Source organism: Pelophylax lessonae, assembly GCF_965119305.1.
Source record: "Pelophylax lessonae genome assembly, chromosome: 2".
NCBI lineage: Eukaryota > Metazoa > Chordata > Amphibia > Anura > Ranidae > Pelophylax > Pelophylax lessonae.
This window is the reverse complement of record NC_138769.1, coordinates 116102905-116118094: the sequence shown is the minus strand read 5'-3', so window position 1 is coordinate 116118094 and position 15190 is coordinate 116102905. Positions and strand designations below refer to the sequence as shown.

The 15190-nt window shown below is 44.3% G+C and overlaps 1 protein-coding gene across 1 annotated transcript in view; it reads right to left on the bottom strand.

Annotated features, from left to right (window-relative positions):
- The window catches only part of CENPV (centromere protein V), a 47470-nt gene extending 34598 nt beyond the window's left edge, over positions 1-12872 (bottom strand). The window contains exon 1 of the mRNA XM_082244374.1: positions 12400-12872. Within this exon, the coding sequence (XP_082100500.1) occupies positions 12400-12671 (272 nt within the window). The 5' untranslated portion in view covers positions 12672-12872. The remainder of the gene's footprint in view (positions 1-12399) is intronic.
- Positions 12873-15190: the final 2318 nt, after the last annotated feature.

Here is a 15190-nt window from a genome sequence, read left to right as displayed (position 1 = left end):
TCGGAGCGACTTGTGTCGCTCCTATTAGAACGGGTCCGCAGCTTCTCTATGGCAGGCGACCAGGTCGTCTGACAGGTCGCCCCAGTGTGAACGGGGTCTAAAATGAATATAACTTGTGAGAATAGACCACATACACTATTTGAAGATTTGTTTGATGGAGAGGTTTGCCATTCTGCTCCTTCGAATGTTCCTGTCCCTGTGGTTGGCAACGAACATCAAATGGACCCCACTAATGGTTGTAAAAATCGGATGAATGTTTTTAAAAATGTTCTAAAAGAATGTAGTATGTGTATGGCCAGCATAAGTGACAGCGGGGGCAGGGAACTTGTATCAAGCTACCTGCCTATTAATAAGGGAGTCTATACTGAATATTATATACCAATCTGGTCTGAAAATTTGCAAAAAAAGTGTTTTAGTTCTTTTCAAGTTTTTTAAAATTTTGGTCTGAGTCTGATATGTACCACATTTAAACCTCCAATAATACATAGATCTGTCTCAAAGTGGATTAAATGTCCAACTATATAGCTGAATATTTATATTTACCACTGTATATAGATATTCAAGATTATTAACTAAATTATACACCAATCTTTTTTGTTGTTTAGGTTTTTATCCGATTAATCAAAACAATAATCGGCCAACTAATCGATTATGAAAATAATCATTAGTTGCAGCCCTATCATTGTCCGTAACATACGCATGCCCATACCATAACCCCACCGCCACCATGGGCCACTCCATCCACAATGTTGACATCAGTAAACTGCTCACCCACACAACACCATACACGCTGTCTGCCATCTGCTCTGTACAGTGAAAACTGGGATTCATCCGTGAAGAGAACACCTCTCTAAAGTGGCAGACGCCATAGAATGTGAGCATTTGCCCACTCAAGTCGGTTACGATGATGAACTGCAGTCAGGTTGTGACCCCGATAAGGACGACAAGCATGCAGATGAGCTTCCCTGAGACGGTTTATGAAAGTTTGTGCTTTGGTTTACAAACAGATTGTTGCAGCAGCTGTCCGGGTGGCTGGTCTCAGACGATCTTGGAGGTGAAGATGCTGGATGTGGAGGTCCTGGGCTGGTGTGGTTATATGTGGTCTGCGGTTGTGAGGCCGGTTGGATGTACTGCCAAATTCTCTGAAACGCCTTTGGAGACGGCTTATGGTAGAGAAATGAACATTAAATTCACGGGCAACAGCTCTGGTGGATATTTCTGCAGTCAGCATGCCAATTGCACGTTCCCTCAAAACTTGTGACATCTGTGGCATTGTGCTGTGTGATAAAACTGCACATTTTAGACTGGCCTTTTATTGTGGCCAGCCTAAAGCCCCGTACACACGCGTCGAAAATTGGCAGGGACTTTTCGTCCGACGTCCGATATGGCCGTTTAGGAGCAGTTGGGCGTTTTTTTCAGAAGCCCCTGAATCCATCTACATTTTATCTTATCTGTCCATGTACAGCAGGTCGTTTACAGTCATTTGCAGGCAGTTGCGTTCAGGGACTGTTTTTAGAACGCAATTATTTGCGTTCGAACGTGTGTTTCCCGGCGTTTCAAACGCACAAACGCGTCCGAACGTGTCTAAACGCGTCCGAACGCGATGACCCGCGTTTAGCGTTCGCGTTTTTCCATTTTAAAGGGGAATCATTTTTTTGACCTCTAGGAACGCTTCTAAACGCAAACGCCCGCAAACGCTGCTAAACGCCCGCTAAACGCGGGTACAAACGCGACTGAACGGACGTTTCAAACGTCCTAAAAATTCCAGCATTCAAAGGGACTTTTAACAACGTCCCGTGTACATGGAGCCTTAGTATGATGCTTCTGACAATCAACTCCGACTTTTCGTCCGAAAAAAATTTGGTGTGCAGACTATAAAATTTTTGTTGGCCATCAAAACACGGCCAATTTTTGGGCAGTCAGTACAGATTTCGACAGGGAAAAATCTGATGAGCAAGTCTAGGCATGCTCAGAGAAGAAAGAACACAAAGAAAGCAAACCAACACATGACATCACTTCTGAAGTAGAATTTTGTTGGGCGAGAAAATTTGTGTGCAGTCTAGGCACATTCCAACCAACAAAACACAACTCTGGACAAAAGACGGGCGATCGGTCGGCCGATAATCGTTGCGTGTGTACGGGCCTTAAGGTACACCTGTGCAATATTCATGCTGTCCAATCAGCATCTTGATTTGCCACACCTGTGAGGTGGATGGATTATCTCGGCAAAGGAGAAGTGCTCACTAACACAGATTTACACAGATTTGAGAGAAATCGACCTTTTGTGTACATAGTCTTAGATCTTTGAGTTCAGCTCATGAAAAAAGTTTTGTGTTTATAATTTTGTTCAGTGTAAGTAAAGGGATCCTGTTCCAACTCAGCCTGTCCCCAACTACTGGCTGGTGAGGTCACCCTTCAATGTGATGGACAGGAGCGGGCCCCACAGACGTCAGTATTTACATATCAGAGCATGCTGATGTTCAGACAGAATAAACTGGGATGACCTGGAAACACCTTACACCAGTGTTCCTCAACTGTTTTTTCCAGTCGAGGAACCCTTTAAAATTATGGACAGTCTCTAGGCACCCAATTTTAAAATGTAAAAAAATATTTCAATAACTTTACACAATGCAGCAACTTCCACATGTAGGACACCCAACGTTTGAGGTGATTTTTCCCAAAGCAAATACACTTTTGCACACTGGTAATGACTAGTAATCCAATGTTTCTCTTCTCCCTCAATTTCTCTCCATCAGCAGCTAATGTCACCCCAGTGCTGAGGGAGAGGGGCACAGAAGAGTCAAACAAGGATGCTGTGGAGGCAACAAATATCCTCCTTATCAACTGATGATGTCATTGGTTGTTAGGATGCCAGTGTCAGAAAGTCTTGAAGGTCCATAATGAAAACCCATTGATTTGTGTAACTAAACAGCAGGCTTGATCCACCCACTGGCTTGTATACATTTTTTTGATCAATTTTTAGGCATTTTGCCAAGGCACCCCTGAAGAAACCTCAAGGCACCCTGGTTGAAAAAGGCTGCCTTACACTGAAGGTGGCAGATTCTAAGATTGAAGTGGTTGTAAAGTTAGAAGTTTTTTTGCATTCTACGCATTAAGATAAAAGGCCTTCTGTTTGCAGCAGCCCCCCTAATATTTACCTGAGCCCCCTCTCGATCCAGCGATGTTGCAAAAGAGACTAGGCTGCCCGGGACTCTCTCTACTCATTGGCTGAGAGAGCAGTGAAGCGCCATTGGCTCCCGCTGCTGTCAAAGTCAGTGAGCCAATGAAAAGAGAGGGAAGCTGGGCCGTGGCTCCATGTCTGAATGGACACAGGGAGCTGTGACTTGGCTCGTGTGCCCCTATAGCAATCTGCTTGCTGTGGGGGCACTCAACAGGAGGGAGGGGCCAGGAGCACAGAGGAGGGACCGAAGAAGAGGAGAATCCGGGCCACTCTGTGCAAAACCAACTGCATAGAGGAAGTATAACATGTTTGTTATTTTTAACAAAAAAAAAAAAAAGCTAATTTAAATAAATAATTTAAAGACTTTAGTATCAATTGAATTCTCTTCACAGACTTACTTTAAAGCGTATGCCAAAAAAAAAAAAAGGTGTAAATCACGCTGCAAGTACAGAAACATAACTGTTGATGTGCCAGAAATATAGTTTGCTCCTGCTGTTCTGTGACATGAAAACAATGTGTATTATTTAGCTCTAAAGCCAGCCATAGATTGCGCTAATTTCTTTTGTGGTTGCAGGAATAAAAATCACTTCATTCCCCCCTTCAACACAGTCAGTGTCTGTCCTGGCATGGAGAACACACAGTGATTATTGCTAGCGGCTATAACCAATGGCAATAATCGCATGAAAAATTTGACAGGCTGGTTATACCCAAGTTGATCGATCGATCAACCTGGGTAAAATCAGCCTGCTCATACATAGTTTGAATCTTGGCTGGTCCCTACTGAACTGGCTGAGATTCGAACCGTCTATGGCCAGCTTAAGGCCCTGTTCACACTGGTGCAATTTCTTCTACGTCTGCCATCATGCTTCAATGCATGACAATGCAAATCCCATTATTTTCTATGGTGCCCATTCACATCAGTGCAGTTATTGAAAAGGTGCAGGTGCTTCTTTTGGTGCAGAATAGTGCATGTTCATGCATTTTTAGTCAGTTTTTGGCAGGGATTTGTGTTTAACAACCAGTTCCTCCTTCTACAAAAAAACACATGAAAACCTACCAAAAAAAGTGCATAACAATGAGCAAAAGCATACTACATACTGAAAACGCACTGAAAAACGCATCACTAAACCTAGGCTTAGGCTGGGGGTTCAGCAGCATTTCTTGGCTCTGAGGAAGGGGGCTCGCCCTTGAAACGTGTCAGCCCAGCCATAGCAGTTTCATGCGGTACACTGCATGCCTCCAGCATCACGCAGTGCCTTGGCTACCTTGGAGATTTCTTATTGATCACGTTGATGTGAGTATAATTTATACGTTTTACTATTTTAATAAATGTTTTTAGTGGTAATGCACTAGGTCGATGCACCCCTCTTTTTGTTATTTTCTTTTAGGCTGGCCATATACAGAGCAAATTTCTTCAAAATAAACTTGCTAGACAGTGTTGATGCAGGAATCCCTGCTGCCAGGCCACTGTCTTCTAGCAACACTGAAAGACAACAAGAGACGGGCGCACCGACCTTGTGCATTACCACTAAAAAAGTTTATTCAAATCCAAATAGGTAGCATACATTATACTCCCAAATGTAAGATGTATACATGCATGTAGGAAATGGGAACCAATCGCCTCCAGAACACTTCTATACTGCTGGATGGAGTGATGGTGTCCACAATGACCTGGCTTACGCGTTTCGAGGGAGACCGCTCTTCCTCAGAACCAAAATCGTCATTCCTACATGCATGTATACATCCTACATTTGGGAGTATGATGTATGCTACCTATTTGGATTCAAATAAACTTCTTTAGTGATAATGCACAAAGTCGGTGCACCCTTCTCTTGTTGTTGTCTTACAGTGTTTTTGGATACCCTTGGTCCTGAGGGGGCAGCAAGACTGCCTATTCTTGTGCTACAAAGACCATTTAGAACATTCACCTTCCTGCACACCACTTGAGCGCAGGAGAGATACTATTTTTGGAATATCATTGTCTTCTAGCAGCGTGGGGCAGGGGGAAGCCGTCCCCGCCAGGAGACAATGATTATTGCTAGCGGTTATATTAGCTGCTCGCAATTATTGCAGGTAAGACCCAGCATCCTGGTTAAATCCAAGTTGACAGATCAATCAATCAACTTGGTACATTCAGCCTGCCCATAGGTGCTCAAGCTGTGGCCCTCCAGCTGTTGTAGAACTATGGCCCCATGATGCATTAAAAATAGTTACAAGCATGACTCCCAAATGCATGATGGGAAATGTAGTTCGGCAATAGCTTGAGGGCCACTGCTTTAGCACCCATGCCATATATGGTTCGAATCTTCGCCAGTTTCTGCTGAACCAGCCAAGATTTGAACCGTGTATGGCCTGCCTTAGACCTGATTTAGATGAGCCAATAGGCTGCTTCATCTGGACACAGTAGCACTCAAAACTGGAAACTCAAACTGGAAAAATACTTACAGCCACTTTGTTTACAGTGAGAAACATCATTACTGGACAGACACAACCTGCCTGTGTCCAGGGCTGGTCAGAGCCCCTAATCGCATAGAACTTCTTGGATCAGAGGTTAAATGCAAACAGCAGAGGGGCCGGCCAATGATTTGTTCTGAATACAAAGTCTGCACACACCAGTGTTGGTGATGATTGTAGTTTCCCAGCTGGATGAAATTGTCAGTGGAATGCGGACTCCATCCAATCAAATGCAGTGAAGATTCCGGTATACAGACAGCCACAGATGCTGCAGTTGCCTGAGTACAATAGCCGTTAGATTCTTCTATTACTGTTTAGTGTACACACAAGGCTTATTGGATTTCTCTTGTTTAGCCTGTAAGTGTGTATGACTAGCTTTAACCACTTTACCACCGGAGGATTTTGCTGTCTTCCGTCCAGGCCACTTTTTGCGATTCGGCACTGTGCGACTTCAACTGACAATTGCGCGGTCGTGCGACGCCGTACCCAAACGAAATTTACGTCCTTTTTTTCCCACAAACAGAGCTTTCTTTTGGTGGTATTTGATCACCTGTGCGATTTTTACTTTTTGCGCTATAACCAAAAAAAGAGCGTTTATTTTGAAAAAATAACAATATTTTTAACATTTTTTTATATGAAATTCCCCCCAAAAAAGATGTAAAAACCAATTTTTTAAAAAATTTTTGGCCAATTTGTTTTCTGCTACCTATGTTTGGTAAAAATCGCAATAAGCGTATTTTGATTGGTTTGCGCAAAAGTTATTGCGTTTACTAACAAAGGGAAAGATTTCTGTCATTTTTGGTGTTTTTTTTTTTAACGCGTAATGGCGGCGATCTGCGATTTTTTTTGTGGGACTGTGACATTGCGTCGGACAGATCGGACCCTTGACTGACATTTTTGACACTTTTGGGGGTACCAGTGACATTATTGCAGTAATCAGTGCTATATATATGCACTGTTACTGTAAAAATGACATTGGCAGGGAAGGGGTTAATTTTATTGGAGAGGGAGGGGTTAATGTATGCCTGGTGCTTACTGACGTGTAGGGGGGGAGGTGACTGTGTGAGCCAGGGACAGATCGGATGTCCAGCTATGCTGAACAGTCCGATCTGTCACTCCCTGTCACTATGGAGATCCGTCCGCTTGTGTTTACACAGGCGGGCGGATCTCCACACTAGATCCCCGGCGATCGGGGCAGAGCAGCAGCGTTCGCCGCTGCTCCTCCCCTGGCCCAACTCCCGCTGTGAATGAAAACAGCGGGAGCGAGCCTCCGGCGGCGCGCAAGCGCCGCCCAGAAGGGGGAGTGTCTGACGACGTTAATACTACGTCGTCAGACGATAACGAGCCACTCTGCCGCAGTAGTATTACTGTGAGCAGACGTAAAGTGGTTAACCTAATTGGTTGTCAGCAATCCTTGTTTGCAGTTGTCAGATCCTCACTGTATGGAAAAAAAATCACATAGTCCTCGGAACGGAGCCGTGTGAAAGGGGCATAAGTAAAAATAACAAAGCCGGGTATACAACTGCTTTAAGAAAATTCTCCAAACATTCAAATGTCGTTCAAAAGATTTTGTTTGCTTTTAGCATTTGATTTTGGAATGAATGGACTTTACTGGTCAAAAACCGCATACATTGTAATGTGGAGTACACACGATGAGATAATCGGACGAACAGTCGTCCGTTATTTGTATGCTAAAAAACAAGGTCACTAAAGCTATGAAAATTCTCATACGACAGAATACAACTTCCAACGTACGTAGCTAGATTCTAGCGTCAATCAGAAGTGATGTAATGTACGCGTGACTCCTCTTCTATCCACCTCTAGAGAGATACACATTCGGGGTACCAAGGAGAATTCATGCAATGTTTTTTGTCCACACATCGACTCGTTTGTTGTCTACGTTCGGTTTGTCAAGCTAGATTGATATTAATTTTCATTTTAAACGACAATTGTTTTTGTTGAGCTTTTCTTCTTCTGGGCCATTCTTTTATTTTACAATCATGTGTAGTCTTGGTCACTCAATTTGTTTCATATGAATACTATATTAATACATTTATTATAATACATATATTATCACACGAAAATCATTTGTTCTGTTATCAGACGAGAAAAAATTTTCACTCCTGTCCCTTCGGAAACTTTTGTCTGAACTGTAATGTTCTTTTAATTTAGATTTTATTTTTTCGTTTTTTTTATTTTAGAACATATAAAATCAACAGCGACAAAGATCAATGTCATGTCATGTTCAGATGTCGGAAGCTGTGTAATAACAATTAGGTTATTGAACGATCTCTCTGATTTTCATCAGATTTTCTCATCATGTGTACTAGGCTTTAGAAATTAGAAAATTTTCCATCCTTTGATTTTTCACGGTACTGCGGACGAAACCAATTGCTGATTTGACGCACTAATGATGAGAAAAACAAAAACTTTCTTAGAACATTCTTTTCTAAGATTTTTATTTTTTTTTCAAAATTGTACCCATCTATGGGCAGATTTACAGGAAACTGCATCAAGCTGGATTTTTTTTATTACACTCCACATACTAATACACATTGATGTGAACACTGCCTACATTTTCCCTGTTGATGTCCTCACCTCCTAAACAGCTTCTCATCAATTACATTCAGATGAACAGATTTCACATATCTTTAATGTCACCCAGCACTGTCATTTCACCTGGAGGACTACAATCTACATGCAGTATGACAGCAGGCTCTTTAGGGTCCTTTCACACGGGCTTTCCGCCCGCCGGACTCCATTTTGCTTAGTGGGGATCGATCCCCGCTGAGCAGACGGATGACAGGTCCGTCTCCGATTTGTGTGCAGGGATGGACCGGTCAGAGCCCCACTCTCCTCTATGGGAGATTGGATGAAAACGGACCGCCTGTCCGTTTACATCCGATCCAATCCTCCAGACGGATTTCACGGACAGGATCGGATCAAATAGCGGCGATGTCAGCAGACATCCGCCGCTCCATACGGGTGCATTGAGCATCCCATCAGGTCCACCTGAAAAATTGACAGGCTGACATGATCAGAAAGCCAGTGTGAAAGTGTTATTTATTGTTTCTGATCATGCGCAGTCTTGTGTTTTTTACTTTTTTCATACAAAACTTGTACGAAAAAAGTACACATTAAACGAAAATCGTTCCTTCTGTTCCCTTACGAGAAAAATTTTGGCGTTTGCACCTTCAGAAATTTGCAATTAGAAGGTAGGAATCGGCTGTCCAAAGTTGTGTACACACTATCAGAAAATTGGACGATCGTTTCTTCGGAGTAAGTGCCGGTTCACACTGATGCGGCTGCGCCGATCGCATGTAATGTCGGAGCGCACTGCTCCTTCATTACATGCGATCGGCTGTGCGGTGCGAGTTTAGCCATACACTTTGTATGGCTAAATTCGCACCGCACCCGCAGCAAAGACGCACAGGACCCTTTTTTGCAGCCGCATCAGGATCGGATCGCACAGCGGTTCACACTTGTGCGATCCGATCCTGTGCGAACTGCAAGATCGCACTGCGATATGCGATCAAACTGGGGGTGTCGTTAAGATTACATTGACACCCCCAGCGTATCGCATATGGCAGTGTGAACTGCCGGGGGTGCGTTTGCGATGCGGGAACAGGCTGCGAATTCGCAGCCTTCCCGCATCGCATAAGTGTGAACCGAGCCTGAAAGGATTGCCCAATTTTCTTATAGTGTGTACGAGCCTTTGTGCTCAAAGATTTTGTTGACCAAACACAAGAAATTGTTCACAATTCTTCTGAATTATTTACAAATAAAGGTTTTGGCCACTAGATTTCAACGATTCCTAATTGAGACACAGAGCTCATTCAAGGGTGTTTAATCCTCATTTATTAGATTAAAAAAAAATCCCAGCTCTGCCTTTATTATCCAACGGGTAATCAAATAAACATTTTGTCTCCCATTTCCTATATATCTCCCCTAGTTCCAGTCCCCATGATCACATTATGGCTGCACATACACTATATATATATATATATATATATATATATATATATATATATATATATATATATATATATATATATATATATATATAATGTAACCTGAGTTATTTGAGCAGATAGAGAGATACAGATACTAGGCAGAGCTGTGCAAGGTTAAAAAATAAAATGTTAAAAAAAAAAAGAATAATTTTAAATAACTTACATTCTATGTTTTAATATTTATTTTTCCACTTCAACCTCTATGCATTGTATTTGTCACCTTTTAGTATTTTTCCCCTTTTTAAAAAAAAATATAAAATTATTTATATACAACAACCCCTTCTCAAATATAAAAATATGAAATTATTATATACAACAACCCATGTCAGTGGTTAGCAGACAATAATGAAACGGAGCTCACGCTTCACCATACATCCCTTGATCCATACACACACGAAATAAAAGACGCTGACATTAAGCAGAATATGGCATAAGGTTCTGACGATGAATCCAATCAGATACCCAGTCCTGCAATATAACTAACTACAGGATCCTCACCTCTTCAGCGCCGAGATGACCCTGAATATACCTGTAATTAGGACATGGCGACCTGCAGGGACAAATCATTTACAGAAGAGGGCCAGTGCAGCTGCTGATTTCTTCTCCTGGTAGAAATAATATCTATTACACAGCAGAGTGAAATATGTTCATAGATTATTCTGCTATGTTTTATAATCTATATGTATTTACACCTCCAGGATTCCCCAGCTTTCTCTATAGAGACACCACGCTGCCATTTTGTGATGTGAAACAAATTACACTGAGCTCCGATGTATAGGAACTCCTAACAGACTGGCTAAAAAAAAAAAAAATGTTTTTTAATAAAAGGAAAAACAGAAATATAATCTGATATAATCTCACACATGAGACAAAAAAGGTGATAAACCCATAATATTACTAATATGTGTTGTATGACATCTGCATTAGATCATTTTTTGGATGGTTTTGATGATGATCAGACCTCTGGCAGCATAAATTAGATGCGATATTCACAGATCAATCTGTCTCTTCAGCTGCCAGCCCACTGCCATGCAATAACGATTGCTGGCCAAACAAAGACACCATGGAAGACCCTAAACAAAAAAGACTCTATAGTGCCTGGAATTATTATTTTTTTACTCTCACTGTGTAAAACATGAATGGTGCCAATTGTGCTAGAGAAGCAAGTACTATTGGCCATAGTGTAACTCATTTCATATTTATTTGCCTTATTGCTCCCATAACCTGGGATAACCTATAGCACTGCTCATGGTAATCAATTACCAGCTATTATATAGGAGCCACCAATCCTCAGCATAAAGGGAACGAAAAACACCCTTGCAGCCCTGTGTACAGGTAATGGAGCAAGAGTCTTTGGCCATGGTGTTCTTCCTACATTTGTCTGCCTTTATTGAACTCATAACCTATAGCACTATTTAAGGAGATCAGTTGCCATCCATTATATCGGAGACACCAAACCTCCAGCATTGAGGGACCTAAAAACACCAATTTAACACTGTTTCCAGGTTATGGAGCAAGCGCCATTGTTCGTGGTGTAACCCTTACATGTATGTGCCTTATTGGCCCAATAACCTATAGTACTGTCCACTTGCCAGTTGCCATCTATTTTATTTAAGCCACTCATCATAGGGTCCCCTAAGAATGCCCCTGTGTCCACATAATAGAGCAAGTGCCATTGGGCATGGTGTAACTCCATCTACAGTTCTCTACCAGAACTATAGTATTATTCGTGGGAATCCGTGGCCATCTATATTATATAACAGCCACCAAACTCCTCCACAGAGGTGACCCAAGAACTGTATAAATGCAGCAAACGCCACTGACTACGGGGTAGTTCTTTCTATATGTATCTGCCCTTTTTGCCTCCATAACCTATAGCCTTATTTATGGAGATTGGTTGCCATATATTATATATAAACCACCAAACCCTAGCATAGAGGGACCGAACAACTCCCATGTGTCCAGACAATGGAGCACACACCACTGGCCATGGGGTAACTCTTTCTACATGTATCTACCCCGACTGCCCTATAACATTTTACAACCTACAATGCTATTAATGAAGATCAGGTGCCGTTTATCTATTATATATATGAGTTACCAAAACCCCAACATAGAGGGACCCAAGAACCCTTCTACAGCCCTGTGTCCAGGTAATGAAGCAAGTGCCAGTGGTCTTGGGGTAACTCCATCTACATTTATCTGCCATTATTGCTCCCATGATCTACAGTACTATGGATTGAGGTTAGTTGGAATCTATCTATTACAGGATGAGCCACCAAACCCAAGCATAGTGGAACCCAAGAACCCCCCTACAGCCCTGGGTATAGGTAGTGGTGAAAGTGCCATTAGCCGAGGGGTAATCCCACATACATTTCTCTGCCCTAATGACCCCATAACCTGGAGTACTACTCATGGAGGTTACTTGGATACTATTATAGAGGAGCCAACTGAACCCAGCACAGGGGACCCCGGAATCCCCCCTATAACCCTGTGTCCAGGTATGGAGCAAGAGCCATTGGCCAAGGGGTAACTCCATCTACATATATCTGCCCCCCCCCCCATGTCCTATAGTTCTACTGATGGAGATGAGTTGGATTCTATTATAGATGACCCCTCAGACCTCAGTGCCCCCCTATACCCCTGTGTACAGGTGTTCTACCATGGCACCAGCAGGCTAGTAGGGTGTTTGGTACCCAGCAGTCCATGTGGCCCCCAGTGGGTTGGCCCCAGTGCCCTCTATATACTCACTAGGAGTCCAGCAGAAGTTTGGCCGCCTCCTCGGGGCTGACACTGTGCTGGCGGATAAAGTTGATCCATCGTTCCTTCTGGGCGCCCATCTCCAGCACATCGTCCTCCTTCACCTCCTCCTCCACCTGCTTCTTCATCGCCGCCTTCTTGGCTTTGCTCGGCTTGGGTTCCGGGGCCCTGGCGGCGGGTTTCGGCGCCTCCAGCTTCCCCGATGCCCTTGTGTGCCGCTCCGCGGGTGCCCGCTTCGCCGGAGATTTCTTCGCCTTCACCATCTCGGCTCTGGGTGGTTGTCCTTGTTGTATCTGACAATGGGAAGCCTTGGCAGAGTGCTCACCCTTCCCTCCCGGTCTGTCTTCGCCCGGAGATCGGAGGCTGCCAGGGACGGATCGGGCACAGGACGGACGGGAAGACGCTTCTTCGCTTTGTTTGGCTTCTTCTATCGCCTTCTCTCGCTTCGCTGAACATCCAGCAGGGAGCGCTGGAGAGCGCGGAGAGGGGACAGCACAAAGCCAGGCTGGCATAGAGGGGGCACATCTACCTGGAATGGAGGGAGGAGGGGGCACCAGGTGTGTACCTGGAATGGGGGGGAGGGGGCACCAGGTGTCCATGGGGGTGTGTACCTGGAATGGAGGGTGGAAAGGTACCAGGTGTCTATGGGGGGTTATGTACCTGGAATAGAGGGTGGAGGGGTACCAGGTGTCTATGGGAGGTTATGTACCTGGAATGGAGGGTGGAGGGGCACCAGGTGTCTATGGGGGGTTATGTACCTTGAATGGAGGGTGAACAAGGTTTCTATGGGGGGGGGGGGAGTTATGTACCTGGAACGGAGGGGGCACCAGGTGTCTATGGAGGGTTATGTACCTGGAATGGAGGGTGGAGGGGTACCAGGTGTCTATGGGGGCTATGTACCTGGAATGGAGGGTGGAGGGGCACCAGGTGTCTATGGGGGCTATGTACCTGGAATGGAGGGTGGAGGGGTACCAGGTGTCTATGGGGGGTTATGTACCTTGAATGGAGGGTGAACAAGGTTTCTATGGGGGGGGGGGAGTTATGTACCTGGAACGGAGGGGGCACCAGGTGTCTATGGGGGGTTATGTACCTTGAATGGAGGGTGAACAAGGTTTCTATGGGGGGGGGGGGGAGTTATGTACCTGGAACGGAGGGGGCACCAGGTGTCTAGGGGGGATTATGTACCTGGAATGGAGGGAGCGCCAGGTGTCTATGGGGGGTTATGTACCTTGAATGGAGGGTGGAGGGGGCACCAATTGTTTTTGGGGGGTTATGTACTTGGAATGGAGGGTGGAGGGGCACCAGGTGTCTATGGGGGGGGGGGTATGTACCTAGAATGGAGGAAGGAGGGGGCACCAGGTGTCTATGGGTGGTTATGTACCTGGAATGGAGGAAGGAGGGGGCACCAGGTGTGTACCTGGAATTGAGGGTGGAGGGGGCACCATGTCTTTTTGGGGGGTTATGCACTTCGAGTGGAGGGCACGCACCAGGTGTCTATGGAGGGTTATGTACCTCTAATGGAGGGTGAAGGGGCACCTGGTGTCTATGGGAGGTTATGTACCTTGAATGGAGGGTGAAGGGGGCACCAGGTGTCTATGGGGGGTTATGTACCTGGAATGGAGGGTGAAGGGGGGCACCAGGTGTCTATGGGGGGTTATGTACCTGGAACGGATGGTGGTGGGGCACCAGGTGTCTATGGGGGGGTTATGTACCTCTAATGGAGGGTGGAGGGGGCACCAGGTGTCTATGGGGGGGGGGTTACATACCTGGAATGGAGGGTGGAGGGGGCACCAGGTGTCTATGGGGGTATGTACCTGGAATGGAGGGGGAACCATGTGTCTATGGGGGGGGGGGGTTATGCACCTTGAATGGAAGGGGTACCTGGAATGGAGGGTGCACCAAGTGTTTTTGGGGGGGTATGTACTTAGAATGGAGGGTGTTGGGGCACCAGGTGTCTATGGGGAGAGAGGGGGGTTTATGTACCTGGAATGGAGGGTCACTGAACAAAATGACACATTTTAGAGTGGCCTTTTATTGTGTCCAGCCTAAGGCACACCTGTTCAATAATCATGCTGTCTAATCAGCATCTTGATATGCCACACCTGTGAGATGGATGGATTATCTCGGCAAAGGAGAAGTGCTCACTAACAGGATTTAGACAGATTTGTGAACAATATTTGAGAGAAATAGGCCTTTTGTGTACATAGAAAAAAAAAAAAGGCTTAGATCTTTGAGTTCAGCTCATGAAAAAAAAGGACAAAAACAAAAAAGTGTTGATTTATAATTTTGTTCAGTGTATATATATCTTTTATAAATAAATGTGTTATATCTTACTTTTTAATTATCATGAATTTAAAAGAATATGAATTTGTCGGCCATTATCGGCATATTTTGAAGCGGTGTTAGAACCCTGCTTGCTGCATTTTTGGTTCATATTTGATCAGTACCTCCCCATTGAAAAAGCAGCAATAATGCATCAAAAACTGCACCTGTGTTGTGTTTTTTGATGAATTGTATAGGTCACATGACCTATGAAAAACACACCAGAAGCACCGTGAACTCGCGGCAAAATCACAGGTGCTTTCGGCAGCCATTATCTACATTTTCTATTTACTTTTGGCCCAGCGCTGAAAACCCTATTTTTGGGCCGATAATTTTTGGTGCCCGAAATTTCGGTGCATCACTACTCAATAGGTCTGTTAAAAATGTTTACAAAAATAAAAATAAAAAAATATTATTACACAGCTCCAGCCATATGGAAGGGAAAAAAAAAGAAAAGCGC